Source organism: Adiantum capillus-veneris, chromosome 26 (genome assembly GCF_014529385.1).
Source record: "Adiantum capillus-veneris isolate H3 chromosome 26, ASM1452938v2, whole genome shotgun sequence".
In the NCBI taxonomy this organism is placed as follows: Eukaryota; Viridiplantae; Streptophyta; class Polypodiopsida; order Polypodiales; family Pteridaceae; genus Adiantum; species Adiantum capillus-veneris.
In genome coordinates this window covers 61,587,612-61,614,908 of record NC_140956.1, presented here as the reverse complement: position 1 = coordinate 61,614,908, position 27,297 = coordinate 61,587,612, and the positions used below count along the sequence as shown (strand labels likewise).

Sequence of the window (27,297 nt, the reverse complement as noted above, 5' to 3'; positions counted from 1 at the left end):
GGTAGCTCCTTATAGATTAATCAATGACACTGGACACTCCACAATTTGCTGGCGCAGTTATTTTGAACCGAACTTCTGTACCTGTTCATTATGCCAACCACACCGTAGTCCTCCTTGCACAGAGCAAGAAAAAACAATCTCCACCCAAGTCAAAAGGAAAGCTTACCAATAGGGAAGATGCAAAACCTGCTGACTCAAAAAGTATTGACTCAACCCGTCAAAATAATTCTTTGTATACCTTCTACTCAAATCGATCGTTGAAGTCGTGAACATCTGTCAGATTTGGTAATAGAGTGTTTGGAGAGAATCTGATAATACAATCAAGTGTACATGGCCAGTATTCACTATAGCGATACAAAAGCCACAAGATACAAAGACTTTTCTTCACAAGGTGTACAGTATCAATAGGACTAACACATTGTCCTATTTTATCGAAGTCTGTAATGCGTTCGTAAATCTGTGATTGCCAGAACATGGCATGATTTGTAATACATCAAATGACTTACTCAAATCTCTCAAAACTGTGGTTCCGGCTGGCACTGATTTTACAAGGAAATGCAAAATGATAAATATGTGAACGGGCCCCGTCGAAGTCTCCAACATCAGTACAGATTCTACTTCAAGGATCATAGCTAAATCTTTCATTACAACCTGTCCACCTTATTTACGCCTTCATATCACTTTGGAGCTCTGCAGGTGGTGAAACAAGGGCATAAAGCTTTTTTGCAAGCTTGGGTGTCCAAAAGTATCCATAGAAGATTACCACTCGCAATTCTTATCATATTTTAAACTGCCTAGAAGTACTGCTCATCAAAATTGGGCCTCACGGGATACTCAAACCCTTGAAGTACCGGCATGCTCTCAATGTCCTTTTCAGAATACGCTGGGATGAGCCAGAATAATTTCTTGGTGCCAAATACCTGCCAAATCATGTCCGTTCTCTCAATTTGCAAAAAAACTGGAAATAAATATTATGAAATGTCTGCAAAAGACCAAATTGGGCGATGAAACAAGACGACATACAAGAGTATCCATGTCATGGATACGCAGAGAGAGCAGTGCATGATGTCATTTATATCCCATGTGCATGCACCCTAACTCTGACATGCTTTACATTGTACAATTATGAGAACTCTCACTATGCCCATCCTTAAGACATGTTATTGATCAGGATAGAGTACATCAGTGAGTCAAATATAAATTTTGGATAACCATATAATCATGTACTTTACCAGGAACATTTAAATACTCTCAATCACAAGTTGAGGAGGAAAAACAAGCTAAACCCTTAAAGGATCTACAAGGAGTTGCATCAAACCTGCACAAAATTTTGTCGTAGACCCATATCATATCTCCACCTTGTTGTACTTTTCTTCTCATGCGCCTGGAAAAAGTGCAGAAAACATTTTTGTAAGAAAACCCATGAGCTTGTGAGATGTAAAAAACTGCCGTACAAAGCTGAGTCTACCTCAATAGTTGTGGTGTTGCTGGCCACTAATGTGGTATGCAAGATGAGAAACCCCAATAAACTCAATGCAAAGGCAACATTCAACACTGCAAATACAAGGAAAAAAGAGTAATTTTGTGAGCATGTTGAGGTATGACAGCCAGCACACAACAGACAGGTGTCAATGCTTGGCAGTCTAAAAGGTTTGAACAACACACCCCAAAGCAGTATCAGAAGAGTATTCGCAATTCCAGATTTCTAGCATGATAAGCCAAAGTATATGGCTTCAAAAGACTATACACGAGTCCAGATTTCTAGCTTCAAAAGAGTAATGTTTTTGTCCGCTCCATCACTAGTCTGATAATTTGTGGTAATCTGTTGCAGTGCGCTACTCATCAGTTTTCCCCTCTTTGAAGCGTACCCATGGGTTTAAATTTTTCAAAGATTTCAGTTTCAAGACCACTTTTTCAAAAAGCACTCAAGGCTACAATCACAATAAGACCCCAACATAAGTCAGTAAGTTGGCAGCCAAGCAACCGCCCAGCTTGTCTTCCAACAGAACCATTCATTAGAACTTCAAGATGTTTATAAAAACCATCAGAAGCTGTGAAAAATGCTTACCAAATGCTAGAAATGTTACTGCTAAATAGACGGCAGAATTTGATTGTTGTCCAATGTCTCTAAAAAAACCAATGAAATGTGGCAGGAGTGCAAACGTGCACAGCGTAGTCTCGAAGAATGTGTAAAGCTGCATGCACAGGAAGCAAATAAGACATCCTGGAGACTGAACTTTGAGCAACCTCACCATGCATGATAGCCAGAAGCCAGTTGAAAAACTCACCAAGAAAAGTAAGAAGAACTTGTAATTGCAAGCACCAACACAGGTGACAACCCACACACAATGATGATCCATCTTCAAAACACAACGCCCACCTGAATAGTGAACGAAAGTCAACAAGATGGCTCGCAGACCTCAAACATAAACATGATTACTACTCCCTCTAAACTGAGCATTCCAACAAAACTGAAGGCTATTTTACAGCTAAGCAACATAACTTTGCATGCAGCTCCAAGAAAACAATGTAACTGAGTTCAAGGTGGTTTTTAACGTAACAAAACGATTGTGATCTAAACATCAATTCCCATTAAGAATGTAAAACGTCGAGGGTTTGTTTTTGCACAGAGAAGAACCTTCTAGTATTCTACTAGTTTTAAAAACTGCCGAGTATGGTACATCTATTATGAAGGAACACTGTACAAAGAGGGGAAACTCTCCCAAAATGAGTGACAAAATGTGTGCAATGGCTACATCAGAGGATGAGAGGGGGGTAAAACCAAACAGGAGGCCTGTAATACATTGAAGACCATGCTCCACCTGAAAAAAGGTCCTGGCCGCCTCAGACTACTGAATGTCTGGTGCTGTCTCTCAGCCCTGTCTGAGCCATTTTTGATGCTGTCGTACTATCCTCTTAAGTGTGTGGATCAGCTCAAGCGAAAACACTTGCACAGTTCTTGGAAGGCCCATTGTCACAAAAGTGATGATTAGCAACAAGACCCACTGGCAGAAGACAGAGAGGGAGGCCATACTGAGGACATGGCAGTGGTCAGCATAAGACGCGGCACAAATCACGGCAGAAATTCCAGATCAAAGTGATGATGTGGCATTACCTGAAGGATGGACTCCAGATACAAAGGGCTCAAATCATTAGTGAAAGATTCAGAAGAAGTTTTACCAATTTTCAAGTCTTGCCGAGTGGCCAATTTTTAAAGTTCAGTTCCCACCAACTTATGGGACCCAGTCCGACGGGGCCTAGGGACACAAGCCATTAAAATTAAACCAGGCCTACTCTCTCACCCTCAAAAATTGCGTAGGAGGCTGATGACGTGGCAGCTGTATGGACGCCCGTAGATTAGCTTGGGAGCACTATTGGGAGAAGAGGACCTTTAGACATTGTACTTTGTGAAGCTTAATAATAAAGAAATACGGAGAAGGGGCACCAATCTTTGGGGCCAATCTCTCGCGAAACTTTGTTGTGTCCTGTTGTCTTTCTTTCAATTTTGTTCAGTTCTTTCAATTTTCTCACGTGTGTTCCATTAGATCTTCGGTTTGGAGTGTCCATGTCTATTACAGTGGTATCAGAGCTCAGTGGATTCTTCTTCTACGTAGGATCCGATCCCTTTACTTGCAACACGCATGGATTCAGTTGACCAATCCCGTCAAGAGAAAATTGTGGCACCCGACCACTCTTGTAAGGTGCAGCGGAAGTGAATGTTGATTGTGCTCAAGATGAGTGCTCCGAATTGTGCTCAAGGGTTCCTTTTACTTACGGAAGGGAGAGCCTTCCGTTCTTCTTAGAGAGAGACTGCAATGATCACAAACAAAGTGAATGCTACTGTGAATGAGAGTGCTAAGAATGAGAGAGAGAGAGAGAGAGATACGACGCCAGACGGTTCTCAAACCCTCCTCCGAGGGCCCCCCTCTCTATGGCGAGAGAGGTCTATGCTATAGATTGCACAAATCTGATACAATGGTCTAGATGCAATGGACTTGCTGACGATGTCGACGACAATGATGACGACGACGAGGACGGGCTGAAAATCTGAAAACGCTAAGGCTGATTTGCTAAAATCTGAAAACGCTGACCTTTTCTTGAATCCTGACACTGTCGGCGAGGACGGCGATGGCGACGACTCGACGACGATGCGCTGAAAACGCAGATGCTGAAATCTACAAACAGTGGGCTGAAACTGAAAACGCTGGTTGATCCGACGACAGGGTGAGGATCTGCTGCGGGTAGGTGAGATCTGCGAAACTAAGGGGTCAATCTGCAAAGGCTAAGGACTGAAAACTGAAAACGCTAACGTGTATGGCTGGATCGGGCTGCAGACTGCTGAAAACGCTAGGTGGATCTGCACAACTGGAAAACGCTAGAAGATCTGGAATCTCCAAAAACGCTGGCTGATCTGGAGCTCCAAAAACGCTAGCTGTATGATGGCTGAAAACGTTGAGGCTCTCTGCCGGTCTTGCTAAGAAAATGCACTGCAAGTTATCTGAACTTCTGCTGCTCTTCTACCTTCTATTGACGCCCCACATACTCCCTTTATAGCTGGACAAGACTGGGTCGAGCAGTCTCCCCAACAGCCCCACGACCTTGAAAATGGCATGATAAATAAATAAATAAATAAAATGCCAGCAACTGACTGCCCCCACACTCTTATGGAATTTGGGTGTACTGCTTGGACAATGCACATGGTGGGTGGCACTGGGTTGTGCAATCAAAGGATATGCAACTACTCTAAGTGCCTGGACATGCACGGCCTGCGCACAAGCTCACAAGGGTGCCATAACACTTCCTAAGCTAACCTGAACCCTAGACCTGAGATAGCTTGTCCACATGCACATAGGTTTAGATGTGCACGTGACATCCCCTCCTTTTTAAAGTGAGGTACCGAGTTGCATGGCTTCCTTCAACAACGCTCAGGAGTCTTTGAAAAAGTCTTCGTCAACCCACACGGCTTCGTGATTTCCTCGATCTTTGAACTTCAAAAAGTACTGTCGCAATTGTTTCTTTGAACCATGACGAAACCGATGCAACAAGACTTGCACTGCTTCCATGACTTTGGTTTCATCTATGATTTCTCATTCTTCTTCTTCGGAAATGTCCTTTGGAGATGTACCTTGAAACACTTTCAACCAAGAAACATGGAAAACGTTGTGCATTGACCGTGAGTTAAACAACTGCAATTTCATAGAAACCTCATTCATCTTTTTAATGACAGGAAATGGACCATACATTCTGAAAGACAACTTAGGACACTTCTTTCCGACTTGCTCAAGACTTTGCTTCATGATTCTCAAATAGACCCAATCCCCTTCCTTGAAAGTAACATCCTAACGATGCTTATTAGCCTGTCATGAATAAGACTCCTGAGCCTTGCTTAGCCGAAGCTTCACACTCTCAGTAATCTCATCGAATGACTGACTTTCAGCATTGGCATCAGGCAATTGACTGACTGAACGAGTCAAAAGAGACTGGATGACAAATGCTGTCTCATACAGAGTTCTACCAATGGCAAAGGAATAAGAGTCATTCTGTGTCCAAGTTTGTTACGTGTATCAGAGCACGGCACTTATGGATTCCAACAAAAAACGGTCGACTTCTTCTGCATCTGCAAATGCGGCAGGAGATCGCGAAGAAGATTCTCATGAGCAATCAGAGGAAGAGTACGGCCCACCTCGGCCTACTCAGTCCGAGATTGAAGAGATGGAACGTCGACAATTGGTTGACGAGACAACAAAGCAGATGATTAAAATTGTGAAGGATCCAAAATTTGCAAAATTTTTGTCTCAGCGCCATCCCTCACAGAAGTGCACACCCAGTGGCAAAAAGCCAACAACCACCCATCAAACCGGCAATCAGAAACCTCCTTCTCCGAGGATGTTTACAAAGCAAGAATTACAAGAGGTGGTTCAGGCACAGATTAGTCAGCTTTGGACGCAAACAACAAATCCAAAAAGCACAAGAAAGGGGTTGACTTCTCGGGTTATTTGGGTCGTCAATCTTCTTCTGCATCGGCAAGAAAGTAGAAGCGTCGTGTACGATTTGAAGGACCACCCAATTCTTCTTGTTCTTCTTCTGTGACGGTTCTTCTAGATCTTCTGACTCGAGCGAAGATGACAAAAAAGGCAAAAAGCAAAGCAAAAGCAAAGCTTCAGAAAGGACAAGAAAAAGGCAAAGAAGCCTAAATTTTGTTCAGTTTCTGACAGTTCTACAGAGGACTCATCCTCAGACAGTTCGAACTCCGACGATCACATATTTTATGCAAAGAAGCAGCATTTCTATAAAGCCAACCAATATGACTTCCTCGAAGATAAAAGCAAGGAAGTACGAGAATTCAAAGAACGTGGACAGTCAATTAAGTTTGACTCTTTTTCTGGATTCCGAGATGCTCCGAGGGCTTTGGCCTTCATACAGCAGTTTGATATAGCTTTCTCTAAAGGGCATTACTCACAGAACTCCAAGATTAGGAGGGCTACATCTTTCTTCCAAGGAAATGCTCGAACATGGTGGTCCACCCTTCTATTGAGAAAGGAAGCTCCGGTTTAAATGGTTAAAATTCAAAAGGCTTTTTATTTCTTCTTAACTAACTCGGGAGTACGAAGAGATATTAGAACTGCTTGGAATCATCTTCGGATGACCAAGTGAGATTCTCTGGACGCTTATTGCGAGAGATTTTGGAGCTCTTTTCTACCAACCTCTTCATTTAAGAGGGTCTCACTTAAAGAACAGATTGAGCGGTTTTGTTGCGGACTTCCTACAGAGATCCGAGACTACTGCTTGGAACAAAAGTCAAATTCTATTCAAGAATTGATGGGTCGTGCCAAACGGGGTTTTGCGATACATTCGGGAAATTTAACTTACTCCACTGATGAGATCGTGACTCAGAGAACCCAACAGACTTCTAACAATGGAAGTAGAAAGAGAAAGAGTTCCCATGAAAAGAAAGACAAGGATTCACGACCCCGGCTCACTCTTCAAGAGAGGGCCAATTATATCAAAGAGGGGAAGTGTTTTGGATGTGGGGAACATGGGTTGTCACAAGACGAGCACCACGTGCCAATAGAAAAGAGCAGACTGAACAGACTTTTAGCACTTCAATAACAACTGAACTGAAAGAGAGATACGACACACGAACACGAAGTGGCGGAATTTCATCCCAGAGAGTATTGGCCCCAAACCTTGGCGCCCCTTTCGGTATTTCTTTATATTGCATCAACACAGTACAAGCCGGTTCTCCAGACTCTACACCTTCTCCAAGAAGCATGCCCGAGAATGAGCCCATGGCCTCATATTTAAAGGCCCTAGGCACCAAAAGCAATTTACATGAAAAGCCTTCAAACTCAAAAGCTTCTGGTCCAAAAGCAATGCCAAAAAGTTGCCAACGTAAATCACAGAATTCCGTACAACTGCCACGTCAGTAGTCAACGCAAAACGTGGAAATCCGTACAGTGCTACGTCATCATGTCAACGGAAAATCCGGAGCGTTCGTACAGTTGCCACGTCATCAGCTTTTGCGTAATTCTTGGTGTGTGTGTGTGTGGGTCCTGCTTTTTAATTCCTTTGTCACTGGAGCCCCATCGGACGGGTCCCCATAAGTTGGTAGGACTTCTTCTTCTGTTGCTTGTTCTTCTTAAGGTTTAGGCCCCTTACCCGTGATCTGAAGGTTGGCTCTGCTCTTTACTGACTTGACACGTCAGCAGTTTGTGACATGGGCACGTCTCCGCAAAGTGCCCTAAAAAGGCACAGCAAGAACGGAATGAAGATAGGCCAGAGAGTTCGAGAGCAACTGAGGAACGTGGCAGAAAAGGCAAGATGAAAGCAGGACTGGTTCCAGATTGCATGGGTACTAACCCAAGCACGATTGATGAAAGTACACAACTTTGCCGAGCTTGGGGCAAAGTGAAAGATCAAGAAGCCCTGATTTTCTTTGATGGAGGAGCCAAGGCCGACTTCATTTCACCTGAATTGGTGACGCGGCTCGAGATTACTCCCGATCGGATGGGACCACAAGTAGAGGCAGTTCTAGCGGCACCCAGACGGGACATAACCATTACGCCTGTCATTGGCAAACTTCGATTGCATTGTCAAGGGTGTTTGAGGCACGAGTGACTTTTACATAATGCCCTTGGAAGGTTGTGATGTCCTCCTTGGCGTCCCTTGGTACCATAAGAACAACGCCGTGGTCGATTATCGGGCGAAGAAAGCGACATTGAAAAATAAAAAGGGCCAAAAAGTTGTACTTGATGTGAAATTAAAGGGCGAGTCTGTCCCTATTGTATCGGCTTCAGCCGTTTCCAAATTAATGAAATCCAGTTAGTTTGTTTACTTGATCTATTTGAAAGAGTTAAATTATGAACACAGAATGAATATGTCTAAACTTGATAAAGAACGCCAAGATTTTCTCCACACTCATGCCAATTGCTTTTCTGAGGGCCTACCAAGCGAGTTGCCACCATTTCGTCCTGAGGATCATACTATTAATCTGATACCTAGAAGCACACCACCAAACCGGCCACCTTACCATGTGAACCGAGCCCAGAATGAAGAGATTATGAACCAAGTGGAAGACCTCTTGGAAAAGGGTCTTATCCAGCCGAGTACTTTACCCTACTACTCTCCGGTGTTGTTGGTTTTAAAGATCTTGGAGAATGTGCATTGATTATAGAGCTCTCAATAAAATCACCATCAAGAACAGGTTTCCGATTCCGAGGATCGATAGTATTCTTGACAGATTACAGGGATCCTCTTGTTTCAGCAGGATCGATTTGAAAAGCAGATATCATCAGATCCGAATCGCATCGGGACATGTCTACAAGACAGCTTTTCGAACGAGCTTCAGTTTATATGAATTTTTGGTGATGCCTTTTGGCCTTACCTAGCATCTGCTGCTTTCTTAAGAGTAAACTTCGGTCCTGCAAATACCACACCAAGGTATGTGTATGCATCTGTGTACTCTACTGTATCCTGGCCATATGCAAATGTAGGTGCCGATCTCCTAACCCACTGCGGTGTGGTGTTAAACACCATAACTATGGTTTTACCCAAGTTTACCGACAGACCACTGTCCTCCGCGAATTTATGTAATGCATCTAGCTGCCTCTGCATTCCATCTGGTGATTATGCTATCAATACAATATCATCTGCATACAACAACAAAGGGATCCATGACCCTGCAAGTTGAGCACCTCTGTCACCCTCTCTATCAATGTAATCTGATACCTCATCTATGTACATACCAAATAAAGTAGGGGACAGTGGGCATCCCTGCTTTACTCCGACGGTGGAATGAACAATGTCGGAATCCCCTTCTAGAGTACATACATAACCAGTTACTGACCCGTATAAGGCCATGATCCCCCAAATAATCTCTTTGGGGACCCCTAACTCTTGCATCCCGCGCATCAATTTGGCCCTTGGTACTGTATCAAAAGCTTTCCGAAAATCCACAAAGCAACAATACATCCTTCTCCCGCTTGCTCTTCCTTCCTCAATAATGGCTCCGAGCGTAAGAATATGATCTAAAGTGGAATAAACCCTCCTGAATCCAGCTTGTCCTGATGCCCTTATGCCCTCATTCTCTGCCCATCTACTCAATTTTTGTTCAAGAATGGATGCGTACAGTCGGGTCAATGGTACGGTAGTTCTCGGGTATCATAGGATCCCCAGACTTGAAAATAGGTACGATAGTTTCAATGGCTTTTTTCACCATTTCCGTAGTAAAGAAAGTACTAGTAGCAGGGCATGGCTCTAGCGGATCTGGTAATGGAGGCTGTCCAGATACCATATATAATGATGTTACATATTGACCCCAAATCTCAGGAGAAGTAATCATCGGAGGCGATGAGTGCTTGTGAAATAAACGCCAAGCCTCATGTGAGTCCTGACTCAAGAAGAGCTGATATAAATCCTTCTCCAGTTTGGCTAAAAATGCCCTTTTCTTGCGACATACTATACGCCAAAGAGCAATCCGAGACTGCTTATATGTGATGATCCCAAGTGTAAGCTCTTTCTGGACCTGGGTTCTCGTCTCTCTGCATTCCTCGTCATACCAACTGTTTTGAGGCATGTTCCCAGATCCTCTCTTCTGATCAGGTTGAGTATGTGGGTATGCCTCTTATGCTGCTCCTCTCTTCTGATCAGGTTGAGTATGTGGGTATGCCTCTTATGCTGCTCCATGTAGTATCTCTGTTAACTGAGAAGTAATCTCCTCTACTGTATATACTGGCTCGGCTGCCCACATCCTATTATAGATCTTTTCCACATAGATTGAATCGATCTCTGGTGTGAAAGTATATCTTGTGTGTGTCTTCTTCCTTTGTACTTGAGAGGCATTGTATTGGAAGGAGATTGATAAGGTCAAGAGAGCATGATCCACTGCAATCCCAACCGGTCTGGGTCCCACCTTAAAGTCCTCGATACTAGAGAGAGAGAGAGAGAGCGAGAGAGAGAGAGAGAGAGAGAGAGAGAGACTGTGGAAAAGCAGCCAGCTTTTGAGCTTTTTATTTTCAGCTTTTGGGGCTCTGGTTTTAGCATCCCTTGTAAGTATTAAATAGGTGAGCAGGCCTCATAACTCAGGGCATCTGGACGCACAATCTGGGTGTAAGCGCCTGCCCGCACTCTTGTACTTTGAACTCCGAGATTAATACAAAAAGAAATACCGAAAGGGGCGCCAATCTTTGGGGCCAATATCTCTAGGCACGGAACTCCGCCGGGCCAGTGTCGAATTAAGTTGTAAACTGTGAACTGTTTTGAAGTGGTTATTTGGTGCTGTCGCGGTAGATTCTTAACTTGGAGTGTCCAAGTCTGTTACAACATATCTCCACGAAGTGCCCTAACAAGGCACCGAATGAACAGGATGAAGAAAGACCAAAAAGTTCCAAAGGAGCCGAGAGACGTGGAAGGAAAGGCAGATAAAAAGCAGAACTGGTACCACATTGTGCGGGACCCGAACCGAATCAAATGAATGAAAGTACAAACTTTGCCGCTTTTAGGGCAAAGGGAAAGATCAAGAAGCTCTTTTTAAGGAGCTAAGGCAAACTTCTTTTCACTTGAATTGGCGGCTCGATTTGGAATTACGGTCGACAAGCTGAGGCCACAGGCGGAGGTAGTTCGAGTGGCACCCAGATGGGGTGTTGCCATTACACCGATCATTGGAAAACTTCGTTTGCGATGGCAAGGGTGTTTAGGACACGAGAACTTCCACGTAATTCCCATGGGAGGTTGTGACATCCTACTCGAAATCCCTTGGTACCAGAAGAACAACACCGTGGTTGACTACCGAGCCGAGAAAGCGACCTTTACACATGAAGGGCTCAAAGATTGTACTTGATGAACTTCAGTTTCTTTCCTCACTTTTCTGGAGAGAACTGAACGATGATTAAAGGTCGAATATGTTTTGACCTGAACAAAGAATGCCACGATTTTCTCCACACTCATGCCGATTGCTTTTCAGAGGGCTTGCCAGGCGAGTTGTCACCAACTCATCTTGAGGATCATACCAATGATCTGATACTTACCGAGCCGACCACCTTATCGTGTGAGCCGAGCCCAGAGGTACACTTGTTTGGGACACATGGTCTCAACAGCATTAGTGCAGATAAAACCGGCCAAGATAGAGACTATCCGTGATTGGCCCGATTTGAAAATTGTCCATGAAGTTGAAAGCTTCTTGAGCTTATGTTCTTACTACCGGTGGTTCATCAGAAAGTTTGCAGAGGTTACTTACCCCCTTTGCATTTGTCGACATAGAAAGGAGTCCTTTTCTCGTGGGGATCCACAAAAGTGACTGCCTTTCAGGAATTGAAACAGAATTTGACAACAGGACCAGTTGTTGACTTTGCCGGATCTGCAGAAGTCGTTTGAAGTATATTGTGATACTCATGGTCGTAGTCTAGATGCGGTCTTAATGCAAGAAGGCCAATGTCATTGCCTACGAAAGGCAATTGTTTTCAAGGCCGGAATTGACAGTACAAATATGTGGAAAGAGCTTTTGGCGATTATCCATGCTCTTATTCAGTGGCAACATTACCTATTCGGAGCCGATTTTATGGTTTTCATAGATGGTTGGAGTTTACGCTACTTCTTGTCACAGAAGCAACTATCGGAAAAACAGATGCGGTGGGAAAACATCTTGTCATAGTTTTACTTCCGGACTGTCTATGTGTAGGAACAAAAGAAATTGGTGGCAAATACTTTGTCCCGGAAGCCGTTGGTTCTAGCTACTTCCGCGATACAGCCTAGAAGCTTCGAGGATATGGTCGATCAGTACGCCACAGATACAGATTTTGCAGATGTATTCAGTTGAATCCAAAAATGGAGAGGTAGTAGCGGAATATTCCATTCGGGATGGCTACTTGATGAAGAACACAATGTTGTGCATTACACAGCCGTTGGGGGAAAAAGTTCTAACCGATTGCCACTGTCCACCTTTTTGTGGGTCATCGTGGCATTGTTACCACCTTGAAAGGTGTGGAGAGATACTTTTTGGCCGAGACTCAAGAAGAATGTGGACGATTTTGTACGCAGTTGCTTAGTATGCCCGAAGGTCAAGTTTTGACTAGCATAAAGCATAGGGATTGTTACAGCCTTTACCCATACCGGCACCCGCCCCTGGAAAAGTATTGCAATGGATTTCATTTTTGATCTCCCGTAAACACAGTATAGGCACGATTGTTTATGGCCCAGATCTTCATATTACATGGCATGCCTGAGACGACTGTCTCCGACAGAGACCCCAGGTTCACGAGTTTGTTTTGGACGGCTACTTGGGAGAACAATGGCATGCGGTTGCAGTTCTCGTCATCATTCCACCCGCAAACTAACGGGAAATCAGAGATTGCTAATTCAGTGGTGCTGGATCTGTTAAAGTCTTCTTTGTTGGATCAGAAGACTACATGGGAAAGGTTTTTACCTTTGGTGGAATATGCCTACAGAAACATGATTAACTCTTTGATAGGGAAGGTGCCATTTAAGATTATTGAATTTGCTACGAAGGTTCCACCCTTCCTTAGCACGAAAGATAAGATTTTTCTTTGAAGCCGACCAGTTCACGAGGGACTTGGTTCGGAAGGCTTTCGAGAAATCTCAAAAAAAGGCAAAAGATCAACTTCGTCGTGATTTGAACTTGAAGGAGAACGATTGGGTGCTCTTACATTTTGGGAAGGCACGCCTGAGAAAGAAAAAGGGAAAGGAGTGGCTTTCTTGAAAGCTTAGCATGAGATACTGTCGACCTTTCCAGATTTTCCGAAAAGATAAATGATGTCTCCTTTGGACTGAAGCTACCCGATACTTGGAGAATTCACAATGTTTTTCATGTGAGTCTCTTGAAGCCTTTTGAAGGCGATGTGCCCGATGATGGGAAGCCATATGAGCAACCCGAAGTGGACGAAAACGAGCAGATACTCGTTCGAGAACAGAAATTGGCACAGAAAGAAAGAAGGTAAAGCAACCTGACGGTTCTTGGTTAAATTCAAGACCTACTCCACATTAGATGCGAAGTGAATGGAGGAGGAAAACCTAGCAGATACTCCTCAGATTGTGAAACTTTACCTTGAAGCTTTTGCTTTAGCATAGTCTATTCCAAATGGAACCCCGAATTCAGCTTGGCCGGAAATCTGGTGTAGTGGGTATGCACAAGAGGGAAGTTACTCCGCTCCTTTGTCAACAGATGCCTCGATTTTAGAATACTAGAGTCATTGATGTCTCTTTGAGCTTCACGGATACTGAGAGCTGACACTAATCTGCTGTATGACTTTATGCAATGGAATTCCAGAAAATATAAAACTGATTTGTTCTTGACTTGTTTAAGTGCAGGAACTGATAGACAAAAAGACTGCAACATTTCGGTTTGAATGATCTCGATAGACATGGTTGCAATAGGGATTAGTCAATCGGGCATCTATGACGTCCTGAGTGGATCTAGATGCGATTGCTAATTGCATTGCCGATAAATCATGGTCTGAGATCCGAATGAATGTTGAATGTGATTTGTCATGTCATGTCCTGTGATCTCTAGTGATGTCTAGTAATGTCTTGTGATGTCGTGTGATATGATTGTCGATTGGTACATGTGCTAGATGTGTGTTCTTAGTGCGTCGGTACTAACAGTCAGTGTCTCCTAGGACAGTTTATGGCCTCTGTTTGTTCTGCAAACGTAATCGAGGGCGATTACAATGCTTTCAAGAGGGGGGTATGTCACAAACTAGTGACGTGGCAGCCATTTGGGCCGGACAAGGTGTTGTGGCTTGGCCTTGGATATGGGGGGCTGCCCAGTATACACACACACATCCTCTCTTGGCATGGAATGGAATGCAGGCTGGCTGAAATTGCGCTATCTTGCTGACGTGGCAAGCCCGTAGGACAGCCCCGAAATTTGCGGCGCCTTTTTTGGGATGCTGACGTAGCAGCAACGTACGGAAAAGCAAGGCAATCTTGGCAGCAGCTTTTACCAGCTTTTGGCTACGCAATTAGAGAGAGAGAGAGAGAGAGAGAGAGAGAGAGAGAGAGAGAGAGAGAAATGAAATGAAATGTTATATTAACGTCTTCAAAAGGCCAGAATGACCTATGAGACCAAACTGATGCAAAAGTGGTGAATCTGTTACAATGTCTGGGTACCTTAGTACTAAAGTACTAAGTGTGAAAAGTGTGAAAGTAAATGTGAAAAAAAACTAAATACAAAGTATTAAATAAACTTCTTAGGAGCATTCTGGGTGTCTGGCTAGAATGCTTCTAATCCTTTGTTGTAGTCTCCTCCGGTGAAGAGTGCTTCTGCATCTTGGTCGTGGTCGTCTCGATTTCCTAAGCTCAATCGCTCTGTCAATTAGGGTGCCTTCAGTATGAATGTGGGTACTCCTTTGTGTTGGCTGTTGGCCTCTTGCTTCCCCTTCCACTCCTGCTTCTCTCGATCCGAAGAAGTTTGTGATCTGCCTCTGAGGCCGTAGTGCTCTTTGTCTTCTCATTAGATTATCCCTGTGCCGATGTAGTTCCAGTAGGTACAAGCCTAAGCATCTTTCATCTTGGTATTGCATGATTCTATCTAGAGGTCCAAAGCCTTCTTTAAAGAGGCAATGAAAACGCCCACGTATCTCATAGTATACTGTGCAGTGGCATATATAGTGTAATTCTGTCTCCGGCTCCATTCCGCATAACTTGCAAATTCTGCTCTCAGGTGGGATTCCCCTAAATCTGCCAAATTCAATTTCCAATTGGTGTGAGGATGTACAAATCTGACCAATAGCACATCTCAAACCATGAGACAGGTGGGTATCCATGTAACTCGGGCGAATCACAAATCCATCTTCAGATAGTTGTAGGAAGTTTTCTTTGTAGTCGGCCATCTTCGTGCCCAATTCTTGTGTAGGGTCTACCCATGTCCTCTTAGTATCCAACTGTATAAGATCTTGTCGAATGATTTTATTAATCTCCGTTCGTGTAATTTCCAGTGATGGAGCCTCAAGAGAGTATTGGAAGGGGGGTAATCTTTCCATACTGAACCCGTGTCTCTGAAACCACGAGGACAGTTGCGCATACCAGCATGATGTATCCCCTTTCATTGCCAATTGTCGAGAGGATTCGAGGGCCAGTCTAGTACATCGGTCATTATTTGTATCCCACAAACCATGTATAAAGGACACTGATCTGGTAAGAGCTTCAATTTCTATCGGAGAGGCCGCTAGTTCCGCTCGGGTAATCGCGTGTGGTACGGAGGCCTTGGCTCTAATCATTCGGGAAATCATAGATACCAAAGGTCTCTCCATTGACTTCCAATTATCCTGATCCGCAGATGGTCCCCAAATCTGGACCCCATAAAGCATAGCCGAAGCCACCACAGTATCGATAGAGAGAGAGAGAGAGAGCTTTTGCTTTATTTTTCTCAAAAGAGAGAGAGCTTGTGAGAGAGAGACAAAAATCTTTTGCTTTATTTTTTTGGCAAGGCTTTTAATTTTCAACTTTTGGGGCTCTGCTTTTGGCATCCCTTGTAAACTCTTTAAATAAGTGGGCAGGCCCCCCCACTCTGCAGAGCATCTAGACGCAGAGTCTGAGAGTGAAAGCCTCCCACTCGCTTGTACTTTTGCAACAGATTAATCTAAAAGAAATACCAAAAGGGGGCGCCAATCTTGGGGCCAATATCTCTAGGCCATGGAACTTCACCGCGCCAGTGTCGAATCAATTGTGAATTGTGAACTATTTTTAGGTATATTCTTGTAGTGTTGCGGTAGAATCTCGACTTGGAGTGTCCAAGTCTATCACATCTAGGGCCTTAAGTGTGCCTAAACGTCGGCCAGAGCACCTCAGGGAGACCCTAGCAGAAAATACCCTGAAGCCCTAGTGATTGGGAAATCCGGCCTTCAAAAGGGGTAGATAGTAGCCTCAGATTTCAAGCTCAGAAAATTACGCGCACCAGTGCAAGCATAGGAATGAAATGGGGTCCTTAAAAGAGTGATCATAAGGTCGGGATGATTTTAATAAGGCCTTAAGATAAGCTAATTAAACTAAGTTTAATTATTTGTGCCCAGGCCAAATGGTCGGACAAGTGCGAACAGGTGATGCAAGAGCAGTGCGGGTACGGCATTACGCCGAGGAGCAACTGATGTTTTCATAAGTAGCATTCATGTGACTAGTTGTGAGTTATTTGCACAATTTAATAATGGCCTAGTGAACTTTTAAAGTCAAAAGTTGAATGGTTTTTGAGGTATAAAGTAAGTGTGCCAAACCCATGCAAAGTCACTCTCTCTTGCTCCTAGCACCTCCTCTTCATGCAGTCTATTTAACAGCAGCCCCTTCCCCCTTTGAAAGGACCCCAATATTGTGAGCGTGCTCTACGTAACAGAGCTCTTCATTGAAGCTTGAGGATCAGCCCTTGTGGTGCATGTGGATTCCTTGAGCTCCCATCACATAGAACAAGGTTTCTCTTAATCATAGGCTACTGTGGAAGAAGACTCATCGTGACAAGTGGAAGGAGACGCTCATTCTCTTACGTCTAGCTGCTGTAAATTCTTTGTTTTCAGTCCCTAATCACCTCTAAAAGGGTGAATTTCAGCAAAGTATTCATAGAATCTCATTCTTCTCTACCTACCCTACATATACGCAAAGTTTGGTGCAATTCCATTGCGAAAAAAGCCTCCATTTTGGCATTGTAATATGCACAGGTAACAATTTCAGGTCATGTACAGAAAATTACAGCAAGCATATGTGTGCGTTTTGCGTGTTTTTCTTCTTTGTGTTTATTGCAAGAATGACTAAGTACAAAGGTGACCAACTAGCGGAAAATAGACTCTCTAAATTGAGAGCTTCCAAGAAGGTTTGTGGAATATAAGAGTCGCTTGCGAGAGCTTCCAAAATTTCACAAGAGGGGGGGAAAATATCCCTTTAGCGGTTAGAGAGTAGTTCTCTCTCTCTCAGACAGAAGTAGCTAAACAACAAGAAAGAATACAGGACGGGCGTTAGCCTTGTTCCTGTGCTTATAAAGATTCTCCCACAGTAATAAAGATAATCTCTTTATGGGCTAGCGGTCCCCAACGATGTGTCAAGCTCTCTCTCTCCCCCCAATTCTCTTGAATATTTGTAATTGCATTTAAAATTCAGTTTACGCTTCCGTCTTTTGTGACACTGTTATTCTAGAACAGATCTCGAAATGCAAGGGAGCAAAAACTTACAAACAGAACAATGATGCGTTCGGGGTGGTTTGTAATGAGAACATTTTCTGCAATATCGAACATCTTGAAATTCAGTTGAACCATTCCCTGATGCTGCATCTGAGCTTGTAGTGGCTCCGTTCATTGCAGGTATTCCAGACAAAGAAGTAACATGTCCTTCAGGGTCTTCTTCATTAATAGCAGGCCTCCAATGCTCGGGAACACTACCGGGATCGGTGAAAACTGTCATGAAATAACACCATAGGAGCATGGCCAACTGCAACCAATCACATGACACAAACATCAACAAATGTATATATGTTAGACAGAGAACTAGCTGACATACATATGGTAAGAAACTTACCAATACATGGAAAACAATCAAAATTGGAAGGGCCACTGCAAAGTCTGAACCTCCTTTCAAAAGTTGGGATCCATAGTTAAGGATGACAACTGAATAATATGTAACTGCTACTATGGCTAGCACAGCAACAATCATCAATGAGCCAACCACTTTCAGGCCTTTGCACCATTTGAAAACGTTCCATGCCATGAAAAGACTTCTGATCATTGAACAAGAACTTGACAACGATTGTTCTTGTCCTTGACATAAGAGAACTTAGGCCTTAAATTCGATAGCAAAGACCTGACAATGCCATGCTACAATAAGAATGGCAATTGAGCCCGGTAGGATTGAGCACACTATTCAACTGTAGGGTTCAAAACATTTTTGGGTTAAAAGTTTATATGAATGCAGATGCATGTAGCATGAACAACTGTGGGTGCCTTCACTGCCAAGTGTTGAGTGTGATGCTCACCGAGCAAAGTATTGGTTCATGCATCACAAAGAAATATCACCTTCTGAACTTCACTAACATTGGACCACCAAACGCAAACAACTAATTACATACAAACTTTGCAGGACATAAGTTTTTCTTAAACCTCTTGTTGGCTTCTAGAGAAAATTCAAAAATATCAGAAAATACACTTCTAAACATTATCTCAGAGGAAGTTGGCAAGTGACGATCAGAAAACCGTCCAAAATGTGCCCTTTCGGCACAGGATAATGTGAAATTCATCCTGACATTTTGTTCTAACGCTGAACATAAAGTCAAATGTGTTTGGAAGCGTGCACAAAATGCAACTAACATTGGTAAGAATAGGAGTAGACGAAATACAAAATGCAAGGATTTCTTGCTTTTAATTGACAAGTACTTGAATCATTGCAGGCATCATCGAGGCCTCACTTCTACTGATTACTCAAAGGTAAATTCCAACACACAAACCCTGAATCATACCTGGAATCAACAAGCGAGACGACGATGAAGCTGTGGATCTGCTCGCTCTCTCTCTCCCTCTCACTCACTCACACACACACACACACACACTCAGATCGCGAAATCCAGGTGGCCTTTCGAGCGGGTGTTGCACACACTCGCGCTCCCTCTTCACTAACGACGCCGTCTAACGTTTATGATGTGTCATTTATGGCTGATATGTCGAATTCATATCGAATTGCGACCCCTATACTGTCCTCTATGGCCAAAAAAAAAAAAGCGACCCCTATACCTACTGTTATAGTAGGGAGAATCTCTACAGATTCTCTCGCACATTTCCCAATAGATCCCACCTTGGGATGCTGTAATCAAAAGCCCAACAGGCAACAGTAGGACTCGAAATCCAGGTGGCCTTTCGAGCGGGTGTTGCACACACTCGCGCTCCCTCTTCACTAACGACGTCGTCTAACGTTTATGATGTGTCATTTATGGCTGATATGTCGAATTCATATCGAAATGCGACCCCTATACTGTCCTCTATGGCCAAAAAAAAAAAAGCGACCCCTATACCTACTGTTATAGTAGGGAGAATCTCTACAGATTCTCTCGCACATTTCCCAATAGATCCCACCTTGGGATGCTGTAATCAAAAGCCCAACAGCCAACAGTAGGACTCGAAATCCAGGTGGCCTTTCGAGCGGGTGTTGCACACACTCGCGCTCCCTCTTCACTAACGACGCCGTCTAACGTTTATGATGTGTCATTTATGGCTGATATGTCGAATTCATATCGAAATGCGACCCCTATACTGTCCTCTATGGCCAAAAAAAAAAAAGCGACCCCTATACCTACTGTTATAGTAGGGAGAATCTCTACAGATTCTCTAGCACATTTCCCAATAGATCCCACCTTGGGATGCTGTAATCAAAAGCCCAACAGCCAACAGTAGGACTCGAAATCCAGGTGGCCTTTCGAGCGGGTGTTGCACACACTCGCGCTCCCTCTTCACTAACGACGCCGTCTAACGTTTATGATGTGTCATTTATGGCTGATATGTCGAATTCATATCGAAATGCGACCCCTATACTGTCCTCTATGGCCAAAAAAAAAAAAGCGACCCCTATACCTACTGTTATAGTAGGGAGAATCTCTACAGATTCTCTCGCACATTTCCCAATAGATCCCACCTTGGGATGCTGTAATCAAAAGCCCAACAGCCAACAGTAGGACTCGAAATCCAGGTGGCCTTTCGAGCGGGTGTTGCACACACTCGCGCTCCCTCTTCACTAACGACGCCGTCTAACGTTTATGATGTGTCATTTATGGCTGATATGTCGAATTCATATCGAATTGCGACCCCTATACTGTCCTCTATGGCCAAAAAAAAAAAAGCGACCCCTATACCTACTGTTATAGTAGGGAGAATCTCTACAGATTCTCTCGCACATTTCCCAATAGATCCCACCTTGGGATGCTGTAATCAAAAGCCCAACAGCCAACAGTAGGACTCGAACCTGTCCACCTTAGAAATCACCTATAGGTATAGGCGGTGTGCTAACCAGTCTGGCCACGATTCCCTGCTGCCTCATGCGTGCATCCTTGCAAATAAAAAAAGTACCTCCGACCATTGCTCCCCTCCCTAGCCCTCGCGAGCCCTTTGCACCCTTGAGTGCATCGTCCATCCCTTCAACACGTACAGCACCATCTCCATTCCTCCCCGATCTGCCTGCCTGGGTCTTCGCCATGCATTCCCTCTCTGCGTTGTCATGCCGCGCACGTGCCCAATCTCTTTCCCCCCTCCCTTTGCTTTCCTTTTTTAACACCTTTCCCTTTTCTCTTTCAAACTATTAAGACCATTTTTCAGGGAGGCAATCTGTCTATGCTGAACCCACGCGCCTGAAACCATGATGTCATCTCCCCATACCAGCATGCGTATCTCCTTGCATGGCTAGCTGTCGAGAGGACTCAAGTGCAAGGCGTGCATATCTGTCTCTGGAAAGTTCCCACATGCAGTGTATGAAGGAGACAGATCTGGTGAGCGCCTCAACCACCAGTGGGGGGGCAGCTAGCTCTCCTCGTACAATAGCATGTGGTACTGAAGCCTTGGCTCTAATGAGCCGCGAGATCATAGAGACCGGAGGCTTCTCCATGTCCCCCCATCCATCACTGCAGCCTGTCGTCCCATGATGATCCAGTGAAGGTCCCCAGATGTCAACTCCATAAAGCAATGCAAAAGCCACCAAAGTGTCAAAGAGCCAGAGCTTCATCCGAGGCTCCTGAAATTGAACCTATGAACACATCCTTTCCAATCTACCTAATGTTGCATGGGCTCTGGTCAATCTAGTCTCTGCTGCCCTCCTCAATGAAAATGCTAGCCCACTAAAAACCACTCCGAGGTAAGTGTAAGCACCTGTATACTCCACCTTCTCCTAGCCGTATGTGAAGGCGGGCGCTGACCTCCTGATCCACTGTGGGGTGGTATTAAATACCATGACCTTGGTTTTACCAAGGTTGACGGAAAAACCACTTTCCTGGGCAAACCTATGCAAAGCCTCCAAGTGACGTTGCATCCCTGCCGGAGAGTCGGAGACCAACACAATATCATCAGCATATAGCAATAGTGGAATCCATGTCCCTGCCAGCTGTGCACCTCTATCACCATCTCTCTCAATGTAGTCAAAAACCTCATCTACATACATACCAAATAGAGTAGGAGAGAGCGGGCAACCCTGCTTCACCCCAATAGTGGAGTAAACCGGTGTGGATAGACCCTCTGGGGTGCGTACATGCCCCACTACTGACCTGTATAATGCCATGACCCCCCAAATGAGCTCTGTGGGTACTCCCATCTACTGTAATATGCGCATCAATCTAGCTCTGGGCATTATGTCAAATGCTTTGCGGAAATCCACAAAGCTATAATAGATCCGTCTCCCACGTGATCTGCCCTCCTCAATGATGGCTCTGAGTGTCAAGATATGGTCAAGAGTAGAAAAACCCCTCTTGAAACATGCCTGTCCGGCTGCGTGTATCCCCTCTCTCTCTGCCCATCTACTCAGCAGTTGCTCAAGAATAGATGCGTACAACCGTGCCAATGTGTGTCCAATCATGATAGTGCGATAGTTCCCAGGCTCCATAGAGCCTCCCGACTTGAAGATAGGTACAATAGTCTGGCATGTGTGAAATGCTCAGCCACTAAGCCATCATGATCATATGCTCTCCTAGTCCTCATCCTGTCAATGGCCTTCCTCACCATCTCAACGGTGAAAAAAGCACATGTGTGTGGGCATGGATCTGGGGGGTCGGGAAGGGGGGGCTGCTCAGGAACTGTGTATAGAGATGATGCATACTGGCCCCAGGCCTCTGTAGAAGTGATGGGGGGGGGGGGGGAGGGGGGGGCTCATGAAAGAGCCTCCATGCCTTACGTGAGTCCTGACTCAAGAATAGCTGGTATAGATCCTACTCTATGCGAGCCAAAATGCCCTCTTCTTCCGCCGCACTAGGCATCGGAAGTCAATCTGTGGGCTGCCTATGAGTGATATCCCCCAAAAGCACCTCCCTCTGAAGTCTAGCTCTAGTGTCCCGGCATTCCTCATTATACTAACTGTTCTGGGGCATGTTCCCAGAACGGCATCTTTGCTCAGGCTGGGTATGTGGGTATGCCTCTGCTGCTGCATCATGTAGTGTGTGTGTCAGTATAGTAGTAAGCTCCTCCAGAGGTTGCCTTGGCTCCTCTGTGCACAGGTGTCTGTAGATCTCATCTATGTATACAGAGTCCGTCTCCCGCGTGAAGGTGTAGCGAGTAGGGGCTGCTGCCCGTAGTCTGTGTGCTACACTAAAGTGAAAAGAAATGGTCAGCGACACAAGAGCATGATCCAATGGCACACCAACAGGTTTGGGTCCAACCGTGAGGTCCTAGATACTAGAGATGAGGCTCGGCTGTGCCATGACATAATCCATTGTGCTCACTCCATGTCTGTGTGGAAAGCATGTAAAACCCCCCGCGGACGGGAAATCTCTGTAGGCCATTCAAGATGGCCAATCCATGTGCAGTCCCCATGTCTATCAAGTGTCGTCCATACTCAATGTGTTCTCCATCCTGTGATAGTCTGGATAGGCCCGTCTCTGCAACATCCAACTCTTTCAGCATCTCCTCTGAAGTATCATAAAATACAATCTGATGACGGTCTGTCCTAGCATTGAAATCCCCTAGAATGATGATGTCACCATCTCTAGAGAACTCCCATATGTCATCATCCAAAATAGAGAAGGGGGACTGTCCTCTGGGTGGTGCATAAACTAACGTACTCGGGGGAAAGTAGCAAATAGCAATGCAAAGATACCTGCCTGTCTCTGCTCTCAATCTCACCCACATGTACCTAGCTTGCTCATCCCTGCAGGCTATATGTATCAATGGCTGCAACTCCTCCTTGAATAACACTGCCACTCCTCCTGAGCCCCGCCCTATGTGCTCTGATCGTGTTTCCTGTCTACAGGCTGTCTCCCATCTATATCCACTAATGTGAGGCATAGATTGCCCCGGAGCCTGATGTTTCTCAGAGTAGAAGAGGATGTCTCTTCCCGTAAAACTATCCTCAAAAGCACCCACATCAAGGCGCATAGATCCATTACAATTCCAGGTGGCAACTTTGAGTGTGGTCCCATAGGTCTTGCACCGTCATGTGGAGCGCCGCTCTACAATCACCACAAGGCCATCTCTGTAGAAGGCCGTCTTTCCCTTCTCCCTTGCCGCTTGAATATCTGGCATTACCTGTCTCATATGCGCAAGCTGTGTGAGAGTGAGGTCATCTCCAAGGAATATGCCCATTTTCTTTAGTGTAGGGCGCTTCTTCAAGAAGTCCTTCTTTGCCTCCATGGATGGGAAACAGATGATTAAGCTCTCCCTTATGAAGTCTCCCCATTGCCTTGTGTCTTCTTCCCTACCCTCCATGCCTTTGTATGAGTAGCCTCACTACCCATCATGCGGAGAAGTTCTTCGATTTCCCCTTCCACATCATCTCGGTCTTTTAGACCGGTTACTCTTATATGCAAGGCTCTAGTTTTCCTTCGCTGCTCTTCTTCTAGAGTCATGTTGATGATTGTAGGAGTGGGGATGGATGTGGTTTCTTTCCTTTTCCCTTTCTTAGCGACTTCCATCCATTTCTTGGCCTCATCTGCCTTCTTCTGCGTCTTTGTGATCACATCCATCCACGAAGATGTCTTTACCACCTTCCGTTTCTCCTCCTCTGTGATCATCCGTACCTGCTCCTTGATGACCTTGATCTCATCTATCACCCAAGGATGAAATTCCCCTTCTTCCAGTCCACTGCTAACTCTATCCGCAAGCTCTCACTTGAGGGCTGTGACCTCTTCACTAAGTGCTTGTGAATCCGCCTTAAATGCTTGTAGCTCTGCATGCAAGTCCTCTTTCTCCTTCTTCCATTGCGCGCCTTCATTGGAAACATTTGAAGAAGGTTGGCCTTCTCTTTCCACCATCCCTCCGTCTCTGCTTTCCATTCTTTCATCTCCCTTTCCATTCGTGTTATCCGCTTGTTTGTAAGCACAAAGGTCGCCTTCGTATGGGGCTTACATACTGGCGAAATGATCATGGCCTCCATTGGCGATGCGCGTATAGCTTGATGCTCTGGCTCGATTGAGTCCATGAGAGAGAATCTATGTCCGGATCTATAGTGGTTGGCACACTAGAAACCGATACAAACAAGGATACGCAAGCGAGGGTATCTCCTCCTCAGCTCGTCTAGCCCAACACGGCTTACAATACAAAAAGGAAAGGGGTCGGAGCACGGTGATCCGCCCTTCTACTGGCATACAAAAATGAGGGCTTGAGACCCACTCGAGAGACCCGTGAACCTTCGAAAATGCGAGAAGCTCTGGCCCGGCTGAGACGAAGCCGCAATAGAATATCCACAACCCGATGAGGGTGTATACATTAAATCAGCCCCTCTACGGGCATTAGAAACTGAAACAAATAGCATGAAGGGCCTTGCGTTCACTGTCTTGTACTGACCCTGTCGAACCTTCCAAACAGAGAAAATCGACAGCCTCGTTTGTAAGGATGCTCTCGGCTAGGCAACCAACCCCGCAGGGTGAACAACTCCAATAAGCCCTTGTAAGGCGCTGACTTTATGAACATGAGAAACGTAATCACAAACGGCTAAGTGTGAGTGCAAAGCTGCTGCGTGCTACTCATGCCCGCTCCACATTGTGTTCTCGCCATCAGTAACTGTGTCAACCTCCCAGCCTGCGCGCTATCTGCCCTGCCTTCCCCTACAATCAGCTCTATTCATTGCTGGTCTACTCACGTGCACGTTGTTGGTTGGCTACTGCTCGCCATTGCTGACCCTTGACAGAGAGACACAGAGAGCACGCTACTGGTGTGGGGCAGCATCAAACAGGTGAGCACGCTACAGAGCAACAGCAATGGAGCGAGAGAGAGAGAGAGAGAGAGAGAGAGAGAGAATGGACTAAAGAGGGAGAATTTTAAAATTTGAAGGGTACTCCATTGAAAGGATTGAAACTCCCTTGACATACACCCGTCTTTTGCCTTTTCACCCGCCTTTCTGGCAAAAGGCAATGCCAATAAAAGTAGTTTGGCTTGCTAGGCATTGCTATAGAATATTGTCCTCAACGTTATGTTTACTAATAATGATTGTAATGTAGAGAGATTGGTAGTATAAAACAAAATTGAGATACAATTTAATAGACGTAAAAAAGAAAATATTTATAAAGATCAATGAACAATTTAGAAAGTATAAACCTAACATAGGACATAACATGACATATGTACATTGACATCAAATATTTAGTACTAAAATAAACAAGTCGTTCAACAGGTGCAATAGATAAAATGCATTGCCAAACTGGTTTTTAAAAAATGCATATATATTCATTAAACATATATGTTGATTGATAACGAGCATCTACTAGTGAGGAAAACAAATAGCTAAACTAAAGTAAAGGAAGCCTTAGCGAATTGAAAATACCGAAAGCATTGACGAACTCTAAAAATGGAAGTACATTATTGACCTACTAATCGTGTGGCGGTGTTGTCCGAGTGTGCAAAACAAGAACATTGTTTGTGTTAAGCTACATAAAAACAATGTGAATAGTTAAACATTATGCCATGCAATGAGGCATAGAGTGAAAATGTAGAGCATATAATGTATATCACACAAAAATTCCATACAAAAGTATGGTGGAGAGTTTCCCTAAAAAATTATAAGGAATGGAAGTCGTGCCCTACCTTTATGTGTTGTCCAAGGAAACACATGCACATGGAGGTTTGGTTCTAAATTACGAGCCTTGCAATTTTGTCAAGGTAGAACTCGGGTGGAGTTGTGCTTGTCTATTTGATATGTCCACTGTATATATCCTTCCTGTGGCACACATCGTACGAATTAAAAGTCACCCACCACAGTGCCATATGAAGATCGTGATATAAGCTACTCCTATTGTGAAGCAATGTTAGTGTGCCTTGGTTCGCCCTCGATTTCCTCTCCAATGCATCCGATTGTAGTTTGTTGGCTTTGGACATCGAGAGGAGGTGTTGGGCGCATGCAATCTAGTACGGCAATAGAGTCATATTTTCATATGATTTTCATAGGTGACACATCAATGGAGTACCTTGTTTATCCTCTTAAGAAGGTTGGTTTATCCTCATTGAGCTCAACTTTGAGCTCCTCTTCAACACCTTTATCTTTATACAAGATTCCAAATCCATCACCATCATAATCGAGGTAATCCCTCTACATCCAAGACCCCTTGATGCTATGACCTGCTTAGATTCCCATCTCTCAAGTGAAATCACTCTCTTTAGATAGCCCTTTGCGACCTATTGAAGGTCAATTCATACTAGAGGGATTAGATTCTGTTAACCCTCACGACTCACGGACACCCCATCACCTACGATGGACGTGTATTATGTATTTGGTAGAGTCAGGTATCGGGCTTGTCGGACCAATAGGAAAAGGGTAAGAGTGATCGCAGATGAGAGGCGCACTCTAACTGGGACATTCAAGGGATTAGTTGGCTAAGCATGGGCGCCCAAGTGTGAATGGGGTGAGCTCATATAAAAGCCAACTAAACCTAATTTTTACTCATTCTCTCATTTGTGCAATAGAAGAGTGCTCTTGCTCCATCTCCATCTCCATCTTCTTCTTCTTCACCTCCTTGTGTGTGTGTGTGTGTGTGTGAGAGAGAGAGAGAGAGAGAGAGGGAGAGTGTGTGTGCGATCGAGCATTACGAAGGCATGGCGGCGGCGAGGCGGTTGAGCGCGGCACGACTGCAGCTTCTTCTTCATCGCGGCGAGGAATCCACCACGAAGGCGAGCGTAGAGCGGTGAGTGACACACCCTTTGC

The 27,297-nt window shown here is 44.6% G+C and overlaps 1 protein-coding gene across 3 annotated transcripts; it reads right to left on the bottom strand.

The window, feature by feature from the left end:
* Positions 1–257: 257 nt before the first annotated feature.
* Positions 258–19,123, bottom strand: LOC147423551 (putative protein S-acyltransferase 14). 3 transcript variants are annotated; one of them, XM_086500883.1, is made up of 8 exons: positions 18,941–19,123; positions 18,007–18,352; positions 17,664–17,919; positions 2,289–2,380; positions 2,069–2,195; positions 1,469–1,554; positions 1,319–1,384; positions 258–920 (listed from the first exon to the last, which is right to left on the bottom strand). In XM_086500883.1, exons 2-8 carry the CDS (start codon positions 18,211–18,213, stop codon positions 795–797), a joined length of 960 nt encoding a protein of 319 aa, XP_086357009.1. In that variant the 5' UTR covers positions 18,214–18,352; positions 18,941–19,123; the 3' UTR covers positions 258–794. The 3 variants fall into 3 exon arrangements, with proteins under 3 accessions (XP_086357009.1, XP_086357010.1, XP_086357008.1); XM_086500884.1 differs by having other exon boundaries at positions 18,007–18,302; XM_086500882.1 differs by having other exon boundaries at positions 18,007–18,288; positions 18,941–19,122.
* Between the last annotated feature and the right edge of the window lie 8,174 nt (positions 19,124–27,297).